At 41.3% G+C, this 26,635-nt stretch overlaps 1 protein-coding gene across 1 annotated transcript in view; it reads left to right on the forward strand.

Moving 5' to 3' along the window:
• The first annotated feature begins 23,054 nt into the window (after positions 1-23,054).
• Positions 23,055-26,635, forward strand: part of LOC109213149 (26S proteasome non-ATPase regulatory subunit 14 homolog) — an 8,305-nt gene continuing 4,724 nt past the window's right edge. Inside the window, exons 1-4 of the mRNA XM_019376908.1 lie at positions 23,055-23,280; positions 23,432-23,609; positions 25,072-25,153; positions 26,412-26,588. Coding sequence (XP_019232453.1) covers positions 23,139-23,280; positions 23,432-23,609; positions 25,072-25,153; positions 26,412-26,588 — 579 coding nt within the window. The 5' untranslated portion in view covers positions 23,055-23,138. The remainder of the gene's footprint in view (positions 23,281-23,431; positions 23,610-25,071; positions 25,154-26,411; positions 26,589-26,635) is intronic.

Below are 26,635 nucleotides of genomic sequence, written 5' to 3' on the forward strand. Positions count from 1 at the left end.
CAGAGAAAATTATGAAATTTTTGCCTTAAAATCTATTTGAGTTGACCTTGGCCAACGTTTTGAGAAAACAGACCTAGATTCATATTTTGACTGTCCCGGTGGGTCCGTATCGTGATTTGGAGAAGTCCCTTGCCCGAGTTATTACACTTTGTTGAAATTTGAAGGTTTAAAGGCTTGATGACTTTGAAAGCTTGACCAATATTTGACTTTATTGATATTGGGTCCGTATTTTGGTTTCGGAACCCGGTATAGGTCCATTACTATATTTATGACTTGTCTGTCAAATTTGGTGAGAAACGGAGTTGGTATGACGTGATTCGGTCGTCCGGTTGTGAAAATAAAAGTTCATGAGTTTTCTTGAAAATTTGCTTTAACTTGATGCTCAATTCGTAGTTCTAGGTATTATTTTGGCGATTTGATCGAGCAAGCAAGTACGTATGATATTTTTGTACTTGTGTGCATATTTGGTTTAGAGCCACGAGGGCTCGGGTGAGTTTCAGATAGGCTACGAAGTGGTTTAAACTTAGAACTCAGCTGGTGTTCTGCTTTCTAGTACTGGTCTCTCATCTCCCAATTGTGAGATCAGTGTTCGCATTTGTGAACATCCCAAATTCTGCCAGGCTCGCATTTTGCGAGAAACTTCTTCACATTTGCAAAGAGTTCCTGAGTCAGCAAGAGCTCGCATTTGCGATCATGAGGTCGTAATTGCGGGGAGGCCAGAGTTCGCATTTGCGAAGATTTCATCACAAATGCGATGAAAGTAGAGGTGCGTAGACTTCGCAATTGCGAGGTGTTCTTCGCATTTGTGGGGGTTCGCAATTGCGAACCCCTGGCCGCAAATGTGACATCTGCAACTGAACAAATAGAAGTTAGACGGGATATTGTTCATTCTTCAAAATTTTAAAACTAGAAAACCCTAGAGGCGAGTTTTCAAAGAACTCTTCTTCCCCAATCCATCGGTGAGTCATTATAATCTATTTTCTTTCAATCTTTCATTACATTTCATAAGTTATTAACCTAAAATATAGTGTTTTCATGGTGAAAATTGGGGGTTTGGGTAAAATTAGGAATTTTTGTAAAATTGAGATTTAGACCTCAAATTGAGGACGAATTTCAAAACAAATTACATAATCGGGCTCGGGGGTGAATGGGTAATCGGGTTTTGGTTTGAATTTTAGGTTTGGACCAAGCGGGCTGGGGAGTTGACTTTTTTTTTACTTTTTTAGTAATGACCAAAATTGAATCCTTTGCAATCATGGGTAGTTCCTAAGGCTTAATTTGAATCGTTTGGTTGGTAATTTGCTAGATTCTATTGGTTTGGAGGCTTGTTTGAAAGGCAAAGTTGTGGATGAGTTTTGAGTTGATCCTTACAGCGAGGTAAGTGTCGTGGTTAACCTTGACTTGAGGGATTAGGACTTGTTTGTCTATTTGCTACATGTTTAGATGTTGGGTACAACACATATGTGAGGTGACGAGTACTTATGCATTTTTGTCAGGTTAAAGCATGCGGGTATGACTTGTTCCTTTTAATTACTGCTTACTTTGATCATGTTATCCATGCTTAGTCTAGTTACTTGTTAAATTGATCGTTCTTACCGCGTTTATGGGATTTTGAGATAATTGGGTATTGTTTCTAAAGTTGAGATTAGTATTGTGGAACCACTGTTGAAGTAAGGCTTGTTCTTGTTGATTCTATCTCCATGTAATTACTTGTTCATTGTTATATAGTAAGGTGGAGTGTTAATGCATGAAGCGTGATGCCGTGTCGTATGTGAGTGTTAATGCACGAAAGGTGATGTCGTACCATATTGTGAGAGTTAATGCACGAAGGGTGATGTCGTGCCATATTTTTGAGAGTTAATGCATGAAGGGTGATGTCGTGCCATATCTATTGATTTGTGATGAAAGTGAGTGTAAAAGCATGAAGGGTGATGTCGTGCCGTTATTATTGTTTCATTGTGAGGTTGAGAGTAAAAGCATGAAGGGTGATGCTGTGAAGTTTTATTCATTGTGTTTACTCATTTTACTAGCTAAAGGCATATTGACTATTCTGGTTATCATTTCCGCTGTAAGTACCGTATTTTGTACCCCTTTTGCATGTCCCCTCCCAATAGTGCGTGTTTAGCTTTTATCTGTTGTTATCTTGTCCGTATACTATTATCTGCACAGGTTATGTACGTGGGTGTCTTGTCATAGCCTCGTCACTACTTCGTCGAGGTTAGACTCGACACTTACGGAGTACATGGGATCGGTTGTACTCATACTACACTCTGCACTTCTTGCGCAGACTTTCGTACTGGCCCTAGCTGTTCGTGAGGTGTAGTAGCTTGGATTTGCTCATTGGAGACTCGAGGTAGATCTACTAATGTCCGCAGACCTTGAAGACCCCTCCTCTTTCCCCTATTTTACTGTTTCTTTTCGTTCAGAACAGTTGTATTTATTTCAGACCTTGTTTGTAGAAATTCTAGAGCTCGTGAATTGTGTTTCCAGATCTGGATTGTATTAGATATTATGGGATTTTATGTTATTCCGCAATCATTTTTAGCTTCTATTTGGCTTAATTGACTTTATTTATTGAAATTAAATAAAAATTGGCTTAAGGATTCTCTAACGTTGGCTTGCTAAGCAAGTGAAATGTTAGGCGCCATCACGGTCCTGAAGGTGGGAATTCCAAGTCGTGACAAGTTGGTATTAGAGTACTAGGTTACCTAGGTCTCACAATTCACGAGCAGGTTTAGTTGAGTCTGGAGGATTGGTACGGAGACGTCTGTACTTATCTTCTAGAGGGTATATAGTTTAGGGAAAAATTTCACTTCTATTCTTCTCTATCGTGCCTATTGGACCAGCTCAGGTCCCGTAGGGGTTCATAGCCACCCTAGTGCTTCAGGACGCTCTAGTCCGTTTAGTGGGCCTAATGGAGAGTGTGGCCCAGGCTGATACATTTCCTATGGCACCAGCCGTCTCTCAGGTTGGGGGAGGAGCACAGACTCTCGCTACTCACGCTCCGGAGTAGATGGCTCCCCAGTATCAGACTCCAGTAGCCCAGCCAGTTGGGGTAGTTCAGCCGGTTATTAAGGCATAGGGCGGTGATGGGCCAGCCATGTCTTCTGAGGGATTATTGAGATCGGACAAGTTTACCAAGCTCTTTCCAGTTCACTTCAGTAGTGCACCCTTTGAGGACCCACATGATTATCTTGACCGCTGCCATGAGGTGTTGCGGAACATGAGGATAGTTGAGACCAATAGGGTCGATTTTGCTGTGTTTCAGATGATGGCTTCTGCCAAGAGATGGTGGAAGGATTTTTTATCAACCAGACCAGCTGGGTAGCCTGATCTTACTTGGGACCAGTTCTCTCAGATATTTCTTGAGAATTTCTTTCATGTCACATTGAGAGACGATTATCGCAGGCAGTTTGAGCGTCTCCAGCAGGGCAGTATATATGTTACTCAGTATGAGACCGGTTTTGTGGATGTTGCCCGTCATGCTATTCTTTGGCTTTCTACTGAGAGACAGATAGAGAGAGAGGGTGAGGCGGTTTATTGAAGGACTTGCTCAGCCTATCAAGTTGCAGATGGCCAAGGAGACCGGAAGTGAGATTTTATTTCAGACAGCTGCCAATGTCGCCAGGCGAATCGAGATGGTTCATGCACAGGGGGGAGCTCAGGGGTCTGACAAGAGGCCTCGTCGTTCCGGTGGGTTCAATAGTGCCTCGTTTAGAGGCAGGAGTACTTATGGTAGAGGCCACCCTCCCATGTCGTTTCATTCAGCAAGCACTCCAGGCATACCACGATGTTTCAGGTGGTCGTGGCCCTCATATGCCTTATTCCGACCAGCTAGCCATCAGTGCACCATCGGCTCCTATTAGTGCACCTCCGCTCCAGAGTTTTCAGGATGGTTACTCAGGTCGACAGGGCCAGTTTTCATGGTTAGCAGTCACAATAGCCGAGGTCCTGTTATACTTGTGGTGATCCGAGGCACATTGATAGATTTTGCCCTCGGGCATCGGGCTGTTCACTACATCAGGGTTCTTGTGCCATGGTCCCGGCACCGGGTGCTTCACCGCCAGCTCAGTCAGCTAGAGGTAGGGGTCAGACAGCTAGAGGTGGAGGTCAGGCCATTAGAGGTGGAGGTCAGGCTGCTAGAGGTGGAGGCCATCCAGCTAGGGCCCGTTCTAGAGATGTAGTTTAGAGGGGTGGGGCCCAGCCCCGATGTTATGCTTTTCCAGCCAGGCCTGAGGCTGAGTCATCCGATGCTGTTATCATAGGTACTATTTCCGTTTGCCGTAGAGATGTTTCAGTTCCATTTGATCCGGGATCTACTTATTCTTACGTGTCATCCTATTTTGCTTCATATTAGGTTGTGCCTCGTGATTCTTTGAGTGCTCATGTGTATGTGTCCACACCTGTGGGAGATTGTATTGTTGTAGATCATGTTTATTGTTAGTGTGTGGTTACCATTGGGAGTCTTAAGACTAGCATAGATCTTCTACTTCTCGATATGGTAGATTTTGATGTCATTTTAGGTATGGATTGGTTGTCACCTTATCATGCTATATTGGATTTCCACGCCAAGACGGTGACCTTAGCCTTGCCGGGGTTGCCTCGATTAGAGTAGAGAGGGACCCCTAGCTATTCTACCAGTAGGGTTATCTCTTATTTGAAGGCTCGACATATGGTCGAAAAGAGGTGTCTAGCTTATTTGGCTTATGTCCACGATTCTAGAACGGAGGTTCCTTCCATGGATTCAGTACCAGTTGTTCGTGAATTTCCAGAAGTGTTTCCTGCAAACCTACAGGGGATGCCACCCGACAGGGATATTGACTTCTAAATTGATTTGCCTCCGAGCATCAGCCATTTTTATTCCGCCATACCATATGGCCCCGCCAGAGTTGAAAGAGTTGAAGGAACAGTTGCAAGATTTGCTTGATAAGGGCTTCATTAGAGCTAGTGTCTCGCCCTGGGGTGCGCACGTTTTGTTTGTGAAGAAGAAAGGTGGATCGATGAGGATGTGCATAGATTACCGGCAGTTGAACAAAGTCACCATTAAGAACAAGTATCTATTGCCGATGATTGATGACTTATTTGATCAGCCTCAGCGTGCCAAAGTGTTTCCAAAGATTGATTTGAGGTCTGGCTACCATCAGTTGAGGATTAGGGCATCTGATGCCCCTAAGACAGCTTTTCGAACTCGATATGGGCATTATGAGTTTCTAGTGATGTCATTTGGGCTGACAAATGCCCCAGCAGCATTTATGGACTTGATGAACCTGGTGTTCAAACCTATTTGGATTCCTTTATGATTGTGTTTATTGACGATATCTTGATTTACTCCCGTAGCCGAGAATACCATGAGAAACATCTTCGGATTGTACTTCAGACTCTAAGAGACAATCAGTTATATGCTAAGTTTTCAAAATGCCAGTTTGGTTGGACTCATCCGCTTTCTTGGGGCATGTCGTATCACCAGAGGCGTTCAGGTGGATCCTAAGAAGATTGAGGCAGTTCAGAACTGCCTAGACCCACTTCAACTACAGAGATCCGGAGTTACTTGGGTTTGGCAGGTTATTACCATCGATTTGTGGAGGGGTTTTCACTTATACCAGCCCCATTGACCAGGTGGGTGGCCCGTTCAGATGGTCAGACGAGTGTGAGGCGAGCTTTCAGAAGCTCAAGACTGCTTTGACTACAGCGCCAGTGTTGGTATTGCCCACAGGTTCAAGATCTTATACGGTATATTGTGATGCATCGAAAATTAGACTTGTTGCGGTATTGATGCAGGATGGCAGGGTAATCGCATATGCATCCCGGCAGCTGAAGGTTCATGATAAGAATTACTATATTCATGACTTAGAGTTGGCAGCCATTGTTTATGCGCTGAAGATTTGGAGGTACTATCTTCACGGCGTGTCGTGTTAGGTATTCACGGATCATTGGAGCTTGCAGTATTTGTTCAAACAAAAAGAGCTCAATTTGAGGCAGAGGAGGTGGTTGGAGCTATTGAAAGACTATGATATCACCATGTTGTATCATCCCAGGAAGGCCAATATGGTGGCCGATGCCTTGAGTAGAAAGTCAGTGAGTATGGGCAGCCTTGCGTTGATTCTAACCAGTGAGATACCGCTTGCATTAGATGTTCAGGCCTTGTCCAATCAGTTCGTGAGGTTGGATGTTTTTTAGCCCAGTCATGTTCTAGATTGAACAGTCGCTCGGTTTTCCTTGTTTGGGCGCATCAGGGAGCGGCAGTATGATGACCCTTATTTTCTTGTCCTTAGGGAGACATTGTAACACGTTGATGCCAAGCAGGTTACTGTTGGAGATGATGGAGTTTTGAGGATATAGGGTCGTGTTTGTGTGCCTAATGTAGATGGACTTCGTGAGTTGATTCTTTAGGAGGCCCAAAATTCCCGGTATTATATTCATCTGGGTGCCGCCAAGATGTATCAAGACTTGCGGTAGTATTACTGGTGGAGGAGGATAAAGAAGGATATAGTTGTATATGTAGCTCGGTGTCTAAATTATCAGCAGGTAAAGTATGAGCATCAGAGACCTGGTGGTTTGCTTCAGAAGTTATAGATTCCTGAGTGGAAGAAGGAGCGTATCACTATGGATTTCGTTGTTGGACTCCCACGGACTCAGAGGAAGTTTGATGCAGTTTGGGTCATTGTGGAGAGGCTGACCAAGTCAGCGCATTTCATTCCTATGGGAGTTACCTATTCTTAAAAGCAATTGGCTGAGATTTACATCAGCGAGATCGTCAGTCTTCACGGTGTGCCCGTGTCTATTATTTTTAATCGAGGTACGCAGTTCACCTTGCACTTCTAGAGGGCAGTATAGTGTGAGTTGGTCACGCAGGTTGAGTTGAGCATAGCATTTCACCCTCGGACGGACGGACGGTCCGAGCGCACTATTCAGATATTGGAGGATATACTCCGCGCTTGTGTTATAGACTTCGGAGGTTCTTTGGATCAGTTCTTTTCGCTTGTGGAGTTTGCCTACAACAACAACTACCAGTCGAGTATTCAAATGGCTCCCTATGAGGCATTATACAGGAGGCAGTGCCGTTCTCTAGTTGGATGGTTCGAGCCGGGGGAGGCTCGGTTGTTGGGTACAGATTTGGTATAGGATGCCCTGGATAAGGTCAAGATTATTCAGGACCGACTTTGCACAGCTCAGTCCAGGCAGAAGAGTTACGCCGACCGTAGAGTTCGTGATGTTGCATTCAAGCGGGCTGGGGAGCTAAAAAATTTTAACCTTTTCAATAATGACCAAAATTGAATCCTTTGCAATCGTGGGTAGTTCCTAAGGCTTAATTTGAATCGTTTGGTTGGTAATTTGCTAGATTCTATTGGTTTGGAGGCTTGTTTTACAGGCAAAGTTGTGGATGAGTTTTGAGTTGATCCTTGGAGCAAGGTAAGTGTCGTGGTTTACCTTGACTTGAGGGATTAGGACTTTTTTGTCTATTTGCTACATGTTTAGATGTTGGGTACAACGCATATGTGAGGTGACAAATACTTATGCATTTTTGTCGGGTTAAAGCATGCGGGTGGGACTTGTTCCTTTTAATTATTGCTTACTTTGATCATGTTATGCATGCTTAGGCTAGTTACTTGTTAAATTGATCATTCTTACCGCATTTATGGGATTTTGAGATAATTGGGTATTGTTTCTAAAGTTGAGATTAGTATTGTGGAAACACTGTTGAAGTAAGGCTTGTTCTTGTTGATTATATCTCCCTGTTATTACTTGTTCATTGTTATATAGTAAGGGAGAGTGTTAATGCACGAAGGGTGATGACGTGCCTTATGTGAGTGTTAATGCACGAAAGGTGATGTCGTGTCATATTATGAGAGTTAATGCACGAAGGGTGATGTTGTGCCATATTTTTGAGTGTTAATGCATGAATGGTGATGTCGTGCCATATCTATTTATCTGTGATGAAAATGAGTGTAAAAGCGTGAAGGGTGATGTCGTATCGTTATTATTGTTTCACTGTGAGGTTGAGAGTAAAAGCACGAAGGGTGATGCTGTGAAGTTTTATTCATTGTGTTTACTCGTTTTACTGGCTAAAGGCATATTGACTATTCTGGTTATCATTTCTGCTGTAATTACCGTATTTTGTACCCCTTTCGCATGTCCCCTCCCAATAGTACGTGTTTAGCTTTTATCTATTGTTATCTTGTCCGTATACTATTATCTGCACAGGTTATGTACGTGGGTATCTTGTCATAGCCTCGTCACTACTTCGTCGAGGTTAGGCTCGACACTTACGGAGTACATGCGATCGGTTGTACTCATACTACACTCTGCACTTCTTGCGCACACTTTCATACTGGCCCTAGCTGTTTTTGAGGCGTAGCAACTTGGATTTGCTCATTGGAGTCTCGAGGTAGATCTACTAATATCCGCAGACCTTGAAGACCCCTTCTATTTCCCCTATTTTACTGTTTCTTTTCGTTCAGAACAGTTGTATTTATTTCAGACCCTGTTTGTAGAAATTCTAGAGCTCGTGAGTTGTGACTCCAGATCTGGATTGCATTAGATATTATGGGATTTTATGTTATTCTGCAATCATTTTTAGCTTCTATGTGGCTTAATTGACTTTATTTATTGAAATTGAATGAAAATTGGCTTAATGATTCTCTAACATTGGCTTGCCAAGCAAGTGAAATGTTAGGCGCCATCACAGTCCCAAAGTTGGGAATTCCAAGTCGTGACAAGTTGGTATTAGAGTACTACGTTACCTAGGTCTCACAATTCACGAGCAGGCTTAGTAGAGTCTGGAGGATCGGTACAGAGACGTCTGTACTTATCTTCTAGAGGGTATATAGTTTAGGGACAAATTTCACTTCTATTCTTCTATATCGTGCGATTTTGTTCTCTCATTGCTAATTGAACTCATTTACTCTTGCTGTCTCGCAGATGGCGAGAACACGTACTACATCTTCAGCTAGGCAGTAGCCAGAGCCCCTAGTGGCAGCTCCTACGAGGGTCAGAGGTCGAGGCCGAGGTAGGGGCAGAGCTCGAGCAGCAGCGCCAGCAGTGGAGCCTCAGGTGGAGTTTGATGACGAGGTTCCAACCCATACTGTGCCTATTGGACCAGCTCAGGTCCTGGAGGGGTTCATAGCCACCCTAGTGCTTCAGGACGCTCTAGTCCGTTTAGTGGGCCTAATGGAGAGTGTGGCCTAGACCGATACATTTCCTATGACACCAGCCGTCTCTCAGGCTGGGGGAGGAGCACAGCCCAGCCAGTTGGGGTAGTTCAGCCGCTTATTGCGGCACAGGGAGGTGATGGTCCAGCCATGTCTTTTGAGGGATTATTGAGATTGGACAAGTTTACCAAGCTCTTTCCAGTTCACTTCAGTGGTGCACCCTTTGAGGACCCACAGGATTATCTTGACCGCTGCCATGAGGTGCTGCAGAACATGGGGATAGTTGAGACCAATAGGGTTGATTTTGCTGTGTTTCAGATGATGGCTTCTGCCAAGAGATGGTGGAAAGATTTTTTATCAACCAGCCAGCTGGGTCGCCTGATCTTACTTGGGACCAGTTCTCTCAGATATTTCTTGAGAAGTTCTTTCCTATCACACTGAGAGAGGATTATCGCAGGCAGTTTGAGCGTCTCCAGTAAGGCAGTATGTATGTCACTCAGTATGAGACCGATTTTGTGGATGCTTCCCGTCATGCTATTCTTCTGCTTTCTACTGAGAGAGAGAGAGAGAGAGAGAGAGGGTGAGGCGGTTTATTGAAGGACTTGCTCAGCCTATCAAGTTGCAGATGGCCAAGGAGACCGGAAGTGAGATTTCTTTTCAGACAGTCGCCAATGTCGCTAGCCGAGTCGAGATGGTTCTTGCACAGGGGGGAGGTCAGGGGTCTTATAAGAGGCCCCGTCATTCCGGTGGGGTTCAATAATGCCTCGTTTAGAGGCAGGGGTACTTATGGTAGAGGCCACCCTCCCAAGCCGTTTCATTCAGCACTCCAGGCATACCACGGTGCTTCAGGTGGTCGTGGCCCACATATGTCTTATTCCGACCAGCTAGCCTTCAGTGCACCACCGGCTCCTATTAGTCCACCTCCGCTCCAGAGTTTTCAGGATGGTTACTCAGGTCGACAGGGCCAGTTTCATGGTCAGCAGTCACAACAGCCGAGGTCCTGTTATACTTGTGATGATCTGAGGCACATTGATAGATTTTGCCCTCGGGCATCGGGTTGTTCACAACATCAGGGTTCTTGTGCCATGGTCCTGGCACCGGGTGCTTCACCGCCTACTCAGTTAGCTAGAGGTAGGGGTCAGACAGCGAGAGATGGAGGTCAGGCTGCTAGAGGTGGAGGCCAGCCAGCTAGGGCCCGTTCTAGAGATGTAGTTCAGATGGGTGGGGCCCAGCCCCGATGTTATGCTTTTCCATCCAGGCCTGAGGCTGAGTCATCTGACATTGTTATCAAAGGTACTGTTTCAGTTTACCGTAGAGATGTTTCAGTTTCATTTGATCCGGGTTCTATTTATTCTTACGTGTCATCCTATTTTGCTTCATATTTGGTTGTGCCTCGTGATTCTTTGAGTGCTCCTGTGTATGTGTCCACACCTGTGGGAGATGCTATTATTGTAGATCGTGTTTGTTGTTAGTGTGTGGTTACCATTGGGAGTCTTGAGACTAGCATGGATCTTCTACTTCTCGATATGGTAGATTTTGATGTCATTTTAGGTATGGATTGGCTGTCACCTTATCATGCTATATTGGATTTCCATGCCAAGACGGTGACCTTAGCCTTGCCGGGGTTGCCTCGATTAGAGTGGAGGGGGACCCCTAGCTATTCTACCAGTAGGGTTATCTCTTATTCGAAGGCTCGACATATGGTCGAGAAGAGGTGTCTAGCTTATTTGGCTTATGTTCGTGATTCTAGTACGGAGGTTCCTTCCATGTATTCAGTACCAGTTGTTCGTGAATTTCCACAAGTATTTCCTGTAGACCTACAAGGGATGCCACCCGATAGGGATATTGACTTATGTATTAATTTGGCTCCGAGCATCAGCCATTTTTATTCCGCCATACCGTATGGCCCCGCCAGAGTTGAAAGAGTTGAAGGAACAGTTGCAAGATTTGCTTGATGGGCTTCATTAGAGCTAGTGTCTCGCCCTGGGGTGCGCACGTTTTGTTTGTGAAGAAGAAAGGTGGATGGATGAGGATGTGCATAGATTACCGGCAGTTGAACAAAGTCACCATCAAGAACAAGTATTTATTGCTGAAGATTGATGACTTATTTTATCAGCCTCAAGGTGCCAAAGTGTTTCCAAAGATTGATTTGAGGTCTGGTTACCATCAGTTTAGGATTAGGGAATCTGATGCCCCTAAGACAGCTTTTCGGACTCGATATGGGCATTATGAGTTTCTAGTGATGTCATTTGGGCTGACAAATGCCCCAGCAACATTTATGGACTTGATGAACCTGGTGTTCAAACCTATTTGGATTCCTTTATGATTGTGTCTATTGACGATATCTTGATTTACTCCCGTAGCCGAGAATAGCATGAGAAACATCTTCAGATTGTACTTCAGACTCTAAGAGACAGTCAATTATATGCTATGTTTTAAAAATGCCAGTTTGGTTGGACTCAGTCGCTTTCTTGGGGCATGTCGTATCACCAGAGGCGTTCAGGTGGATCCTAAGAAGATTGAGGCAGTTCGGAACTGGACTAGACCCACTTCAACTACAGAGATCCGGAGTTTCTTGGGCTTGGCAGGTTATTACCATCGGTTTGTGGAGGGGTTTTCACTTATACCAGCCTCGTTGACCAGGTGGGCGCCCCGTTCAGATGGTCAGACGAGTGTGAGGCGAGCTTTCAGAAGCTCAAGACTGCTTTGACTACGGCGCCAGTGTTGGTATTGCCCACAGGTTCAAGATCTTATACGGTATATTGTGATGCATCGCAAATTGGACTTATTGCGGTATTGATGCAGGATGGCAGGGTGATCGCATATGCATCGCGGCAGCTGAAGGTTCATGATAAGAATTACCCTATTCATGACTTAGAGTTGGCAGCCATTGTTTATGCGCTGAAGATTTGGAGGCACTATCTTTAAGGCGTGTCGTGTTAGGTATTCACGGATCATCGGAGCTTGTAGTATTTGTTCAAACAAAAGGAGATCAATTTGAGGCAGATGAGGTGGTTGGAGCTATTGAAAGACTATGATATCACCATCTCGTGTCATCCCAGGAAGGCCAATGTGGTGGCTGATGCCTTAAGTAGAAAGTCAATGAGTATGGGCAACCTTGCGTTCATTCCAACCAGTGAGATACCGCTTGCATTAGATGTTCAGGCCTTGTCTTATCAGTTCGTGAGGTCGGATGTTTTTTAGCCCAGTCATGTTCTAGATTGAACAGTCGCTCGGTCTTCCTTGTTTGAGCGCATCAAGGAGCGGCAGTATGATGACCCTTATTTTCTTGTCCTTAGGGACACAGTGCGGCACGGTGATGCCAAGCAGGTTACTGTTGGAGATGATGGAGTTTTGAGGATATATGGTCATGTTTGTGTGCCTAATGTAGATGGACTTCGTGAGTTGATTCTTTAGGAGGCCCAAAATTCCCGGTATTCTATTCATCCGGGTGCCGCCAAGATGTATCAAGACTTGCGGTTGTATTATTGGTGGAGGAGGATAAATGAGGATATAGTTGTATATGTAGCTCGGTGTCTAAATTGTCAGCAGGTAAAGTATGAGCATCAGAGACCTGGTGGTTTGCTTCAGAAGTTAGAGATTCCTGAGTGGAAGTGGGAGCGTATCACTATGGATTTTGTTGTTGGACTCCCACGGACTCAAAGGAAGTTTGATGCAGTTTGGGTCATTGTGGACAGGCTGACCAAGTCAGTGCATTTCATTCCTGTGGCAGTTACTTATTCTTCAAAGCAATTGGCTTTATGAGATTTACATCCGTGAGATCGTCAGTCTTCACGGTGTGCCCGTGTCTATTATTTCTAATCGAGGTACGCAGTTCACCTTGCACTTCTGGAGGGCGGTATGGTGTGAGTTGGTCACGTAGGTTGAGTTGAGCATAGTAGTTCACCCTCAGACGGACGGACAGTCCGAGCGCACTATTTAGATATTGGAGGTTATGCTCCGCGCTTGTGTTATAGACTTCGGAGGTTCTTAGGATCAGTTCTTTTCCCTTGCGGAGTTTGCCTACAACAACAACTACCAGTCGAGCATTCAAATGGCTCCCTATTAGACATTATATAGGAGGCGGTGCTGTTCGCCAGTTGGATGGTTCGAGCCGGGGGAGGCTCGGTTGTTGGGTACAGATTTGGTACAGGATGCGCTGGATAAGGTCAAGATTATTCAGGACAGACTTCGCACAGCTCAGTCCAGGCAGAAGAGTTACACCGACCGTAGAGTTCGTGATGTTGCATTCATGGTCGGAGAGTGGGTATTGCTCCGGGTTTCACCCATGAAGGGTGTGATGAGGTTCGAAAGAAAGGCACATTGAGCCCTAGGTATATCGGGACTTTTGAGATTCTTTAGAGAGTGGGTGAGGTGGCTTACAAGCTCACATTGACATCTAGTTTATAAGTAGTTTATCCGGTTTTCCATGTGTCCATGCTCCGAAAGTATTATGGTGATCCGTCCCATGTGTTAGATTTCAGCTCCGTCTAGTTGGACAAGGATTTGACTTATGATGAGGAGCCGATGGTTATTCTAGCCCGAGGGTTCGCCAGTTGAGATCAAAGAGTTATCCTTAAATACATCATCTTATGTTTTAGAACCTAATTCTATGCTTTGAAGCCTTAAATACATCATCTTAGCCCTCCTCGATTTGCGTGGCAAGTTCAGGTGTTTTTTCTGAAAGCTTTTGGTCAACGTTTTTAGTAAATGGACCCGGATTATTGTTTTGACAGTCTCGGTGGGTACGTATCGTGGTTTGGGACTTGGCGTATGTCCGGAATCGACTTCGGAAGTCCCTAGCCCGAGTTATTACACAGTGTTGAAATTTGAAGGTTTAAAAGCTTAATGACTTTGAAAGTTTGTCCAATATTTGACTTAATTGATATCGGGTCCATATTTTGGTTACGAAACCCGGTATATGTCCATTACTATATTTATGACTTGTCTGTCAAATTTGGTGAGAAATGGAGATGGGTTGATGTGATTCGGACTTCCGGTTGTGAAAATAGAAGTTCATGAGTTTTCTTGAAAATTTCCTTTGATTTGATGCTCAATTCGTAGTTCTAGGTGTTATTTTGGCAATTTGAATGCGCGAGCAAGTTCGTAAGATGTTTAGATTTTTATGCATATTTGGTTTAGAGCCCCGAGGGCTCGGGTGAGTTTCGGATAGGCTACGGAGTGGTTTAGACTTAGAACTCAGCTGGAGTTTTGCAATTTTTGGTACTGGTCTCTGATCTCGCAATTGTGAGATCACCGTTCGCATTTGCGACTATCTCAAATTTTGGCAGGCTCGCATTTGTGAGCAACTTCTTCGCATTTACGATGAGTGCCTGAGTCAGCAAGAGCTCGCATTTGTGGTCATGAGGTCGCAATTGCGGGGAGGCCAGAGTTCGTATTTGCGAACATTTCATCACAAATTCGATGAAAGCAGAGGTGCGCAGACTTCGCAATTGCGATGTGTTCTTCGCATTTGCGGGGTTTCGCAATTGCGAACCACTGGTCGCAAATGCGAAATCTACAACTGAACAAATAGGAGTTAGACAGGATTTTTGTTCATTCTTCAAATTTTCAAAACTAGAAAACCCTAGAGGCGATTTTTCAAAGAACTCCTCTTCCCCAATCCATTGGCAAGTGATTCTAAACTATTTTCTTTCAATCTTTCATTATATTTCATAAGTTTGTAACCTAAAATCTAGTATTTTCATGATAGAAATTAGGGGTTTGGGTAGAATTAGGGATTTTGTAAAATTGAGGACGGATTTCAAAACAAATTACATAACTGGGCTCGGGGGTGAATGGGTAATCGGGTTTTGGTCGATCCGAATTTTGGGTTTGGACCAAGCGGATCCCGGGAGTTGACTTTTTCAATAATGACCTAAATTGAATCCTTTGCAATCGTGGGTAGTTCCTAAGGCTGAATTTGAATCGTTTGGTTGGTAATTTGCTAGATTCTATTGGTTCGGATGCTTGTTTGAAAGGCAAAGCTATTTTTGAGTTTTGAGTTTGTCACGACCCAAAATCAACCGTGGTGATGGCGCCTATCGTGGAACTAGGCCAACCTCTACTTAATAACTCATCACAGCAAAATAACTTGAAATTAAATACGGAAGCAGTTAACATTAAAGAAACCTTTTTTTTAAAACAAAATAAATTACAAAATACAATACAATCCAACCCAAAATCGGGGTATCACTGAGTACATGAGCGTCTAAATTAGAATACAGTCCACTACAGTGTCTAGAGAAATAAACTGAAAATACAACTAATGATAAATAAGGAGAGTCAAGGCTTGCGAACGCCTTGCAGCTACCTTGATAGTCTCTGAACTCTGAAGCCTCAATCAACAATCGCTGCCATGACCAGAAACGCCTGGATTTGCACACAAGGTGCAGGGAATAACGTGAGTACATCCAAATTGGTAAGTTACAAGTCCAAACTTTGGACTGAAGGTAGTGACGAACTCAACCAGTACAGATAAAATAGAAATAATTGTGTAGAAACGTAGGCATGCTTTCAAATTAAATAGGCGCTCAAAATAGTAAATTAAAGCAGATACGAACAGTATAAAGAATATAACTCATCTATCTCTACATGCCAATGCACATGTTGTATGTGATGTACCGTGCTGTCAGCCTCATGTGCTCACACTCTCAAATGCTCAACCACTCGGTACTGTATATGGCCCATACGGCCCAGGGAAGATCCATCCCAGAATATATACATCACTGACTATAAGTCACCCAGTACCGAGGAAGACCAATCCAGCCCTGTGGAGAAGATCTATCTCCAGGTATCAAGTACTTCGGACAAGATCCATGTCCAGGGAAGATCCATCCCTCAATAATATCAACCGCGCTCACTGGGGGTGTGTACAGACTCCGGAGGGGCTCCTACAGCCCAAGCGCTATCACAAATCAATATAACCGTTGCGGCGTGCAGCCTGATCCCATAAATGTCACTCATAATCAGGTTCTCGGCCTCATTCAGTCATCAATCTCTCCAGTCTCACTCACAGGCTCACAATGTCATGAAAACTAGCCCGAAACAATGATATGATGTATCAATAAATAACAACTAAGACTGAGATATGATATGCAATGCATGTACATGACTGAGTACGAAATATCAATGAAACCAGTAAGATGACAGCAAGAAACGACCACTATGGGTCCCAACAGTACTGGCATAAAGCCTAAACATGATATCTAGCAATGATTGACAGCTCAATTACTTTATCACATGGTAAAAACACGGATATCAACAAGATAGAGTCACTATATAATGCCATGGAATAAACCAGGTCACAATTCTCACGGTGCACGCCCGTCACTTGACATGTGCGTCACCTCAATACCAATCACATAACACATAATTTGGGATTTCGAACCCTCTGAACCAAGTTTGAAAGCGTTACTTACCTCAAACCGAGCAAATCTCTACTCCGAAATGCCTTTTCCCCTCAAATCAGTCTCCAAATGTCCTGAATCTAGCCACGAGTAGTACAATACAATCAATATAGGCTAAAGGAATCAATTCCACAAGAAAAGTACTAAATTATAGCCAAATATCCAAAATTGGCCCGAACCGGCCCTCGGGCCTACGTCTCGAAATCCGACAAAAATCATAAAATCCGAAAGCCCTTTCACTCACGAGTCTAACCATACCAAGGTTACTCAAATCCGATAACAAAATCCCATTCAAAACCTCAAAATCCTAATTCAAGAGTTCTTCCTCTTTTTCCCCAATTTCTCACCCCAAATCACAAATTAGATGATAAAACTAAAGATATAATCACGAGATTTAACCAAAACCAAGTAAGAATCACTTACCCCAATCAAACTCCACGAAAATGCCTTCAAGAATCGGCTAAATCCGTGGTCTCTTGCTCAAAATATGAAAAATGGGTTCAAACCCTCGTTTTTGAAATTAATATTGTTTCCCCAGATTTCCTTCTTCGTGAACGCGACCGTCATCTCGCGTTCGTGTAGACCAACCTAGACTGTCTCTCAGCTTTACTCTTCGCGAATGCGACCAATGCTTCGTGAACGCGAAGCTTTACAAACTCTGACCTTCGCGAATGCGACCCTTACCTCGCGAACGCATAGACCAAGGACCGGGGGGTCCCCAGTTGCCTCACTCCTCTTCGCGAACGCGACACCACTCACGCGTTCGCGATGCATACACAGCCTTACCTTTGCATTCGTGTCCTCTCCTTCGCAAACGCGTAGAACAAATTTTTCCCAGCTCACAAACACTCTTCGCGAATGCGAGACCCCTCTAATGAACGCGTAAAAGAAAACCAGAAAAATACACTAGCAGATATCAACTCTCACTTAAAGGCCAAAAATGATCTGTTAACCACGCAAAACACACCCGAGGCCCTCGGGACCTCAACCAAACATACCAACAAGTCCCAAAACATCATACGAACTTAACCGAATCCTCAAACCACCTCAAACAACATCAAAACATGAATTACACATGGATTCAAGCCTAATGAACGTTGAAATTTCTGAATTCTAGAAACGACGTCAAAACATATCAAATCACGCCCGATTGACCTCAAATTTTGCACTCAAGTTATAAATGACAGCACAGACCTATTCCAACTTCCAAAAATCCAATTCGACACCGATATCAAAAAGTCCACTCCCGATCAAACTTTCTAAATTTCCAACTTTCGGCATTTTCAGCCTAATTCTACTACAGACCTCCAAAACACAATGCGGATGCGCTCATAAGTCCAAAATCACCTAACGGAGCTAACAGAACCATCAAAATTTAAATTCGAGGTTGTTTACACATAAGTCAATATCAGGTCAACTTTTCCAACTTAAGCTTTCAAATAAGAGACTAAGTGTCTCAATTCATTCTGAAATCTCTCCGGACCCGAACCAACTAACGTGATAAGTCATAATACAGCTGTAGAACATAAAAGAAGCAGAAAATAGGGGAACAGGGCTACAACTCTCGAAACGACCGGCCGGGTCATTATAGAGTTGATCCTTGGAGCGAGGTAAGTGTCGTGGTTAACCTTTGATTTGAGGGATTAGGACATTGTTTGTCTATTTTCTACATGTTTAGATGTTGGGTACAACGTATATGTGAGGTGATGAGTAGTTATGTGTTGTTGTCGGATTAAAGCATGCGGGTGGGGCTTGTTCCTTGTAATTATTGCTTACTTTGATCAATCCATGTTTAGACTTGTTACTTGTTAAATTAATCGTTCTTACCGCGTTTATGGGCTTTTGTGATAATTGAGTATTGTTTCTAAATTTGAGATTGGTATTGTGAAACCATAGTTGAAGTAAGGCCTGTTCTTGTTGATTCTATCTCCCTATTATTACTTGTTTATTATTATATGGTAAGGGAGAGTGTGAATGCACGAAGGGTGATGCCGTGCCGTATGTGAGTGTTAATGTATGAAGGTTGATGTCGTGCCATATTGTGAGAGTTAATGCACGAAGGTGATGTCGTGCCGTATCTATTGATTTGTGAAGAAAGTGAGTGTAAAAGCGCGAAAGGTGATGTCGTGTCGTTATTATTGTTTCACTGTGAGGTTGAGAGTAAAAGCACGAAGGGTGATGCCGTGTAGTTTTATTCATTGTGTTTACTCGTTTTACTGGCTAAAGGCATATTGACTATTCTGGTTATCATTTCCGCTGTAATTATCGTATTTTATACATGTTTCGCATGTCCCCTCCCAATAGTACATGTTTAGCTTTTATCCATTGTTATCTTGTCCGTATACTGTTATTTGCACAGGTTATTTATGTGGGTGTCTTGTCATAGCCTCGTCACTACTTCGTCGAGGTTAGGCTTGACACTTACGGAGTACATGTGGTCGGTTATACACATACTATACTCTGCACTTCTTGTGCAAACTTTAGTACTGGCCCCAGTTGTTCGTGAGGCATAGCAACTTGGATTTGCTCATTGAAGAATCGAGGTAGATCTTCTGACGTCCGCAGACCTTGAAGTCCCCCCCTATTTTCCCTATTTTAGACAAAATTACATAATAATGCACTCCATAAGTTGACCTTGCATTAGTTTAGCCCACTTACAAGTTTGCAAATGTGTAGCCAAATATTAATAAGCTTAGATTTGAATTTTTTTTCCAGCTTTTTTATTCTCTATATCTTCAAGCGTGAAATATTTCCATTCTCCTTTTTCCTCAAGTTTCTACATACCTATCACAACTAAGAAAATTCACAAACAGACGCGAGAAATCTAAAACCTCATCTTCTTTAATGCTAATCTTGTTAGTTTTTGAATATGATTTTATGAGAAATTTGGAGTGGGTATTGCTTGAACTTATTAAAATTAGTCTAAGTATACTGTATACAAAGTTTGAAGTCATTTATTGGAGATTTGGAATAGTCTTAATCAAGAATTGCAAGTGAAAATCGTACAAAAAATTCATCAGAGATGCTTATACACTTTTATACAGTATTATACGCTTTTATACAAAGAGGTGTGTATATAAGCACAATAGTGAAAATGTTAGTGATACACCATGTATATAGGTATAGCAGTTGAAGAAGAAGAAGAAGAAGAAGAAGAAGAAGAAATGTGAGAAATCCACCAAATACCTGTAAATAATGTATCAACGTTGTATAAAATAATGTATAAGATGTGTTTATACACTATTATACATTACTTATACAATATTATACACTATTATACACTATTATACAAATGAATCCTCTTAATGGAGCTTCACTGGTTATTCTTCTTCTTTGGGCATCTTCTGAAATTCAACTCAGATCTACCTCAAATATGCTCCAAATCACTTCAAATTTGAGTTTTGAACTTCCCTTGACGATCCCAATCAATTGGACCAACACCCAATCCAAACAACTAACAAAATCGAAAAATTCAAGTTCTGAAATTCAACTCAAATCTACCTCAAATCTGCTCCAAATCACTTCAAATTTGAGTTTTAAACTTCCCTTGACGATCCCAATCAATTGGGCCAACACCCAATCCAAGCAACTAACAAAATCGAAAAAATCAATTTCTGAAATTGAAGCTTTGAATGACCTTTAATGGTGACTCCAAAAATAATAATTCTCTTAAGTGGTATTTTTTCTTCTCATCTTAACAGTGATTATCAACTTTGAATCTGGAATGAGAATTGAAGAATATATATAATGATAGAGAAACTTTGGGGTGCAAAGTCGTGAAAGAGGAAGAAGAAGAAGAACGAAGAAAAGAAAAAAATAGGGTGGGCTAACTGGTGAAAAATAATTTTCAGATTATGTACAACCTGGGCCATATCAGGTAAGGGCTTCAAACGTGGGCCATTTTTTGATGGACTGTTGGGCCAATTGACAAGGAGCGTAATTCCCCCCTATTTTACTGCTTCTTTTCGTTCAGAATACTTGTATTTATTTCAGACCTTGTTTGTAGAAATTCTAGAGCTTGTGAGTTGTGACTCCAGATCCAGATTGTATTAGATATTACGAGATTTTATGTTATTCCGCACTCAGTTTTAACTTATATTTGGCTTAATTGACTTTATTTATTGAAATTGAATAAAAATTGGCTCAAGGATTCTCTAACGTTGGCTTTCCTAGAAAGTGAAATGTTAGGCGCCATCACGGTCCAGAAGATGAGAATTTCGGGTTGTGACAGTATTGAGATTATTTTATTTGTATTGTGCTGTATTTCAAAAATAAATATATTCACTTTTATATTCCTCCAGCTCATTCTTGTCTCCATCGTTGTCAAAACCCCAATTCTTGTCATCAAAGCATTTCAATAAATCTTTCTTCTTGAATGTCTTTGCACCGCCAAAGTTTGTTTCCACAATCTTGTTAGGCCTCTTTGTGTTAAACTTAAAATTGTCAGCGTCACTAACACAATTGAGACCGTAACTACCGCAAAATCCTTGAGTGAAAAGAACAATGTTGTACCATTCACATGTATTAAAAATGAGTCAATAGGACTTTCTTCCAACTCCAGGACCATGTAGCACCTGAACAACTGATGCTGAACCTCATAGTGCTTCATACTGAGGAATCCTGAGGAATCCTTCGAAACAGGTATTATCAAATAGTTTGTACTGCTCTGGAGTAAGCTTTTCTTTGAGGTCGGAGATTATGTCGGTGTTAGTATAGGAACTAATATGCGGTGATAAAATAAAGGGTGTTTAACAAAGAGTTTTATTTTCTGCATACAAACACAACAAAAAAGATAAATATATGCTTGAAAATACAGATGAATACATTTAGGTTGATACATTACCTTAATTATTTTTAATGCAGGTTGTTTATGGGTTCAAATCATTATAAATACATGTATATATAAAATACATTATTTTTGTTGCATACAAAATACGGTACATACAAAACAACGAATACATGAATACATAACTCATTCATGAATATATCAAAATACACTGATAATTACAAATAAACAACTATGATTTATGGCAATAATGATAGAAATGTTGGTGTATTTAAAAGTATTATTTTATGAACTCAAATACATATAAATACATTTAAATACAACAAGAGAAAATTACTATACAAACTAAAAATCAGTGTATGCGGACTCAAATACATATAAATACATTTAAATACAACAAGAAAATTATTGTACAAACTAAAAATCAGTGTATGCGGACTCAAATACATATAAATACATCTACAATTACCTTGTTCTTCTGTGTTACCAAGCTACTTCCTTTAGCGACCTCTTTTCCCTTGCTCCCAGAAGCATCATCAATAAGTTTTCTTCTCTTTTCCACATGAGGAAGTGTTGATTTTTTCGAATATTTCTCATCTTGACATTGTTTTATAGTGTCATTGCGTATTTTGTTCGCCTTTCGGCTTCAATGGTTGATGATGAACCTGCAAATACAGATTCCTCTTGAGTGATTTACAAATCGAAAGATGGCCCATCGAAATTGAGTATTTTAGTGGGTATACCTTGTAACCCTCTTCGAAGTTGTTGAATCAACCATTGAAGAGGAAATTTGAAGTTTTTTGCTGAAAACCTAACAATGGTGAAGATTTAAAAAAAAAGGTGAAGAGAAAAAGAAGAAGCTTGAACCGGCCAAAAACCCTAAAACTTTAACACTTACCACGATTTTTTGGAGCAAAATGTTGAAATTGAGAGAGATAATCGTGTTGTGAGAGAATCGTGGTTCAATGTCCTTATAAGATAAACCGTTAACCCATTAAGAATTTTATATTTACACTTCTATCTCTATGAATATAAAGTACTATTTGAAATCCTATATACTTATCCATAGGAACTTATGGGGAGACCAATAAGGGTGGCACATAGTAAAAATTTTTCGAGAGAAGAGACAAAGAAGAATTTCCCGTCCCTAGAATTATCATCTGAATTGATCTCTGTGGCAGAGCTAAAGCTACTGGAATTTGAAAATTATTATTGTGAAAGTGAGTTTCCACGACCCTTTGTTTGTATAGTAGAATACAGACTGATATCTTGAAATTTTTTGTGTCAAAATCTTTTGTTGCCTATGTTCTCCAGATTATGTTTTGTTTCCTATCTCTTCTATTTATTTAGAGGTGAGGATAAAATGTTTAATCAGGTATAAGTTTCAAGACAAATGTTCAATTGAATGCAATATGAAGGTGACATATCCTAAAATTTTCTCTAATTTTGAATTTGTTTATCGTCTATTTGATTTATCCGATAAACCACCCGATAATCGCTAATTCGTTACAAATCCGTCCGATATTTTATTGGTTGGATAGCAGATTACCACATTTATAAATCGATAACCGATAAACCAAACGTAAATATCCCCCACAAGCACCCTTACTAGTAATTGCCTACTAAGAAATATTTTGGCAATAAATAACATAATATCAAAGTATAGGGGTCTCGGTGCAATAACTATTTTAAACTCTTTAAATCCCCATTTTTGTCTCTCAGATCAAAGAAATTACCATTGGAGTAGTCTTGTTCTCAAAGAAATCCCCAAAAGCAAAACCCAGAAAACTATCAATGTCTGGAATGGAAAGATTGCAGCGGATGTTCGCCGGAGCTGGTGGCGCGTTAGGCCACCCGCCACCGGACTCTCCCACTCTGGACTCTTCTGAGCAAGTTTACATCTCTTCTCTTGCTCTCCTCAAGATGCTTAAACACGGTAACTTAGGGTTTCTTAATTTCTCCACTATCTTCGCTCTTTATATATTGTTTATCGGACTGCAAATATTGGATCTATCTATGTGTGTGTCTGTAGGTGTTGTGTAATTAGTTTTTTTTTTTAATTTTTTTTTTATGTTAATGATGTGCAGGGAGGGCTGGAGTTCCTATGGAAGTGATGGGATTGATGTTGGGGGAATTTGTGGATGAGTATACGGTGCGAGTTGTGGATGTGTTTGCAATGCCGCAGAGTGGTACTGGAGTGAGTGTTGAAGCTGTTGATCATGTTTTCCAGACCAATATGCTTGACATGCTCAAGCAGACTGGCAGGTGATAACTGCTTTCTTGCTATTGGTATCATATGCAATTAGTTATAGTTGAATGGTTCTTCCTTTAGCTGGGAATATGTTATTCTTCCTATGCTTCATTATATGCTTCTTATAGCTGCCTAACAAATTGAAAAGTTAAACCCTTTTTCCTGGTATATTAATTTGGGTAAATTCGGGGGCTTTTAGCATTTTCTTTGTGTTCCTTTCTCATGTCAATTGGTATGACTCTTATGAAAGGATGCTTGATTGTGAGTGAGAAAACTGAGCTTTGGAATTAGATTTTGAAATTTTGGAAGGGTTCATTATGTGGCTGCTGTGTGAACCATTCCCCTTGTGAATGGGATTATGGGAATAAGACAGTGTTGGCACCTAATTTGAAATGCTGTAAGATAGGATTCTTCTAAGCTGCAAGATTTTTATGATTTGAATTGACACGCCTAGTTAGTTTGCATTCCATTATGTTCTACAGCTTCAGAGTGACTGCAGTTCTAGACTTTGGTTTAACCACTATGTGTTTGCTGAAGAGTTATGGCTCTTATCTGTTAGTAGCTCAATATGTATAAGACAAGATATTATTGAACTTCTGGTTGGATGTTTTTGTCTATGTTAAAGTATGAGACTTATGTGTTTGTTTCATGAATATCTTTTAGTCCTTATTTTTGCCTGGATAGATAAGTTGTTGAGGTCTGTCTCACATAAGAATCAACTTGAAGATGTGATCATGGGATAAAAGGTTAACTTTATTTGTGAATTATGCTCTTTGAGCTTTCTGGTAAAGAACCTGGTGTATTTGCTGAGAATATGTGGTTACGTGTATCTTAAGCAATTTCGGTGAGGGGTTGATTATTTGGAATTGGGTTCCTTGAGCTTTCATTAGAATCGACCTTCAAATATGCTGGAACCACAAAGTTAAGGGGTTGTCCTGTAAAATTGTAGGCATGTTGAATTGGCAGCTAACTGATTTCAGATTTTTAGAAGCTAAGAAAAATGAAGCTAATCTTGTACAGTTTAGGAGTTCGTCTGCTGAAATTAGTTAACTTGGTAAATGATTGGAAACTAAATCAGATGTTTCATGAACCTCTTCTGTGTTCTTATCTTCTAGTTGTGGCAAACTGTTGTTTTCTACTGGTTGGAGACTACCCCCCCCCACCCACACACACACACACACCAACCCCCCCTTCCCCGATAAAAAGAAGAAAAGGATGAAAGCAAAAAATAAAGAATTGAAAAAGAGCTAGAGTAGGAGTCCAGCTCGTTGTTGAGAACATGGAATCGGAAGTTGGTATTTCAAACTTCAATGTTGCTACTTTGATTTTATATGATATCTGCTCTTCCATTTTCTGATGTGCCACTATCTCATATCTCTTTGTTTTTTTACTGTTGCTTAATCAACTTGTATACTATTCTTCTTTGTGTTTTGACACTGAGGATGCCCTAAAATGCTACTTTGCTTTGTGTTATAGACCTGAGATGGTTGTTGGTTGGTATCATTCACATCCTGGATTTGGCTGCTGGCTTTCTGGTGTTGACATCAATACTCAGCAGGTTATCCTTGTCCTTTTCCATTTTGATTGTTAGCTAGTTCCTATTGACTTGGAAATGTTCTATGTGAGTAAGAATTGTTGACCATTCTGTGTGAGTTCTTTAATGGTAGATCAAATCACCCTGAGTTAAATGATCTTCTTTGATTAATATGGAATTGAGAGAAACATGCTCTGTAATATGGACTGAATACCCTGTGATATGAAATTTGACAAAGGCGGTGAATGTGGCATAAAAACCATGCAATATAAAATAATGGAATGAGAAAAGCAAAACTGGATGTTCTGTAATACCTTGCAAAGTAGTGCGATTTGTTATCCATTTTTTTGAATTGGCGGAGATCAAGAATTTTTCTTAAGGAGAAGAGTTATGTTACTAGAGTCTGTGTAAAAGTATTGGGAAGTGTTTTTACTTTCATCCTTTGAAGTCGGTGCTAAATTAGAACAGTTTCTTTATTTTGGAATACATCCTTCCTTTGAGTCAGGCACTTGGTGGTTGTGTCATTCAGTGACCAAATAAGTTGAGACTTAAGATCCCAATCCCATCCAGGTACAGAGACAGGGTAATGTCAAGAACTTTGTTTGGTAAGAAAGCAGACGAGAGAGGGAGGGACGGAGGGACGGAGGGAGGGGTTGATATACTTCTTAAGGTGAATGTTATAACTTGCTGTTTTTTTATATAAAGAGCTGGTGTAGGAACTCACTTCTACTGTATTACAAAGAAGGGGGAGAAATCTCACATCCCTAGAAAACCTCTTTTTGCGGTGGTTGTCTTTTGCATTCTAGAGCTGTAATTTGTTGGCATCTCCATGACAATTCTGCTATGATAGAAATAGGAAGGCTGGTGTCACTCTTTTATGATAGAACAAAATCCTCTGGACAGACCATTATGGCTTTCTGCATTGACTAGCATGGGATAATCATAGAAATGGACTGAAACAAATTCTGTTTGCAAGGATTAGAAAGGTAAGTACATAAAAACTTAATTTAATATGATGGGGAAGAGAGAGTTCTCCCATCTCCCCCTCCCTCTAAATAACAAATAAATGGGATAGTGAGAAACAGAGTCGAGGAAAAAAAAGAAACAGAATAATAGTTTATCCAACTTTGCGCTCTTGAGTGTTCATTTGCATTTTGGTAAAGCAGATGAGCACATGAACCTATCAACTTGACTTGATTCCTATTAGGATGTCGTTTGGTGTGTTTTCGACATGGTCTTCATGTGGAGTACTCCAATAGCTAATGAATGATCTATTGTGCAGAGTTTTGAAGCACTGAATCAACGAGCAGTGGCTGTGGTGGTGGACCCTATTCAAAGTGTTAAAGGGAAGGTGGTAATTGATGCCTTTCGCTTGATCAATCCCCAAACTATGATGCTTGGCCAAGAGCCACGGCAGACAACATCAAATCTGGGACATTTGAACAAACCATCTATCCAAGTAAGTGCCATTTGTTAATCCTCATAATATCTATGAAAGATGCCCCC

This window comes from Nicotiana attenuata, unplaced genomic scaffold (assembly GCF_001879085.1).
Source record: "Nicotiana attenuata strain UT unplaced genomic scaffold, NIATTr2, whole genome shotgun sequence".
Taxonomy (NCBI): domain Eukaryota; kingdom Viridiplantae; phylum Streptophyta; class Magnoliopsida; order Solanales; family Solanaceae; genus Nicotiana; species Nicotiana attenuata.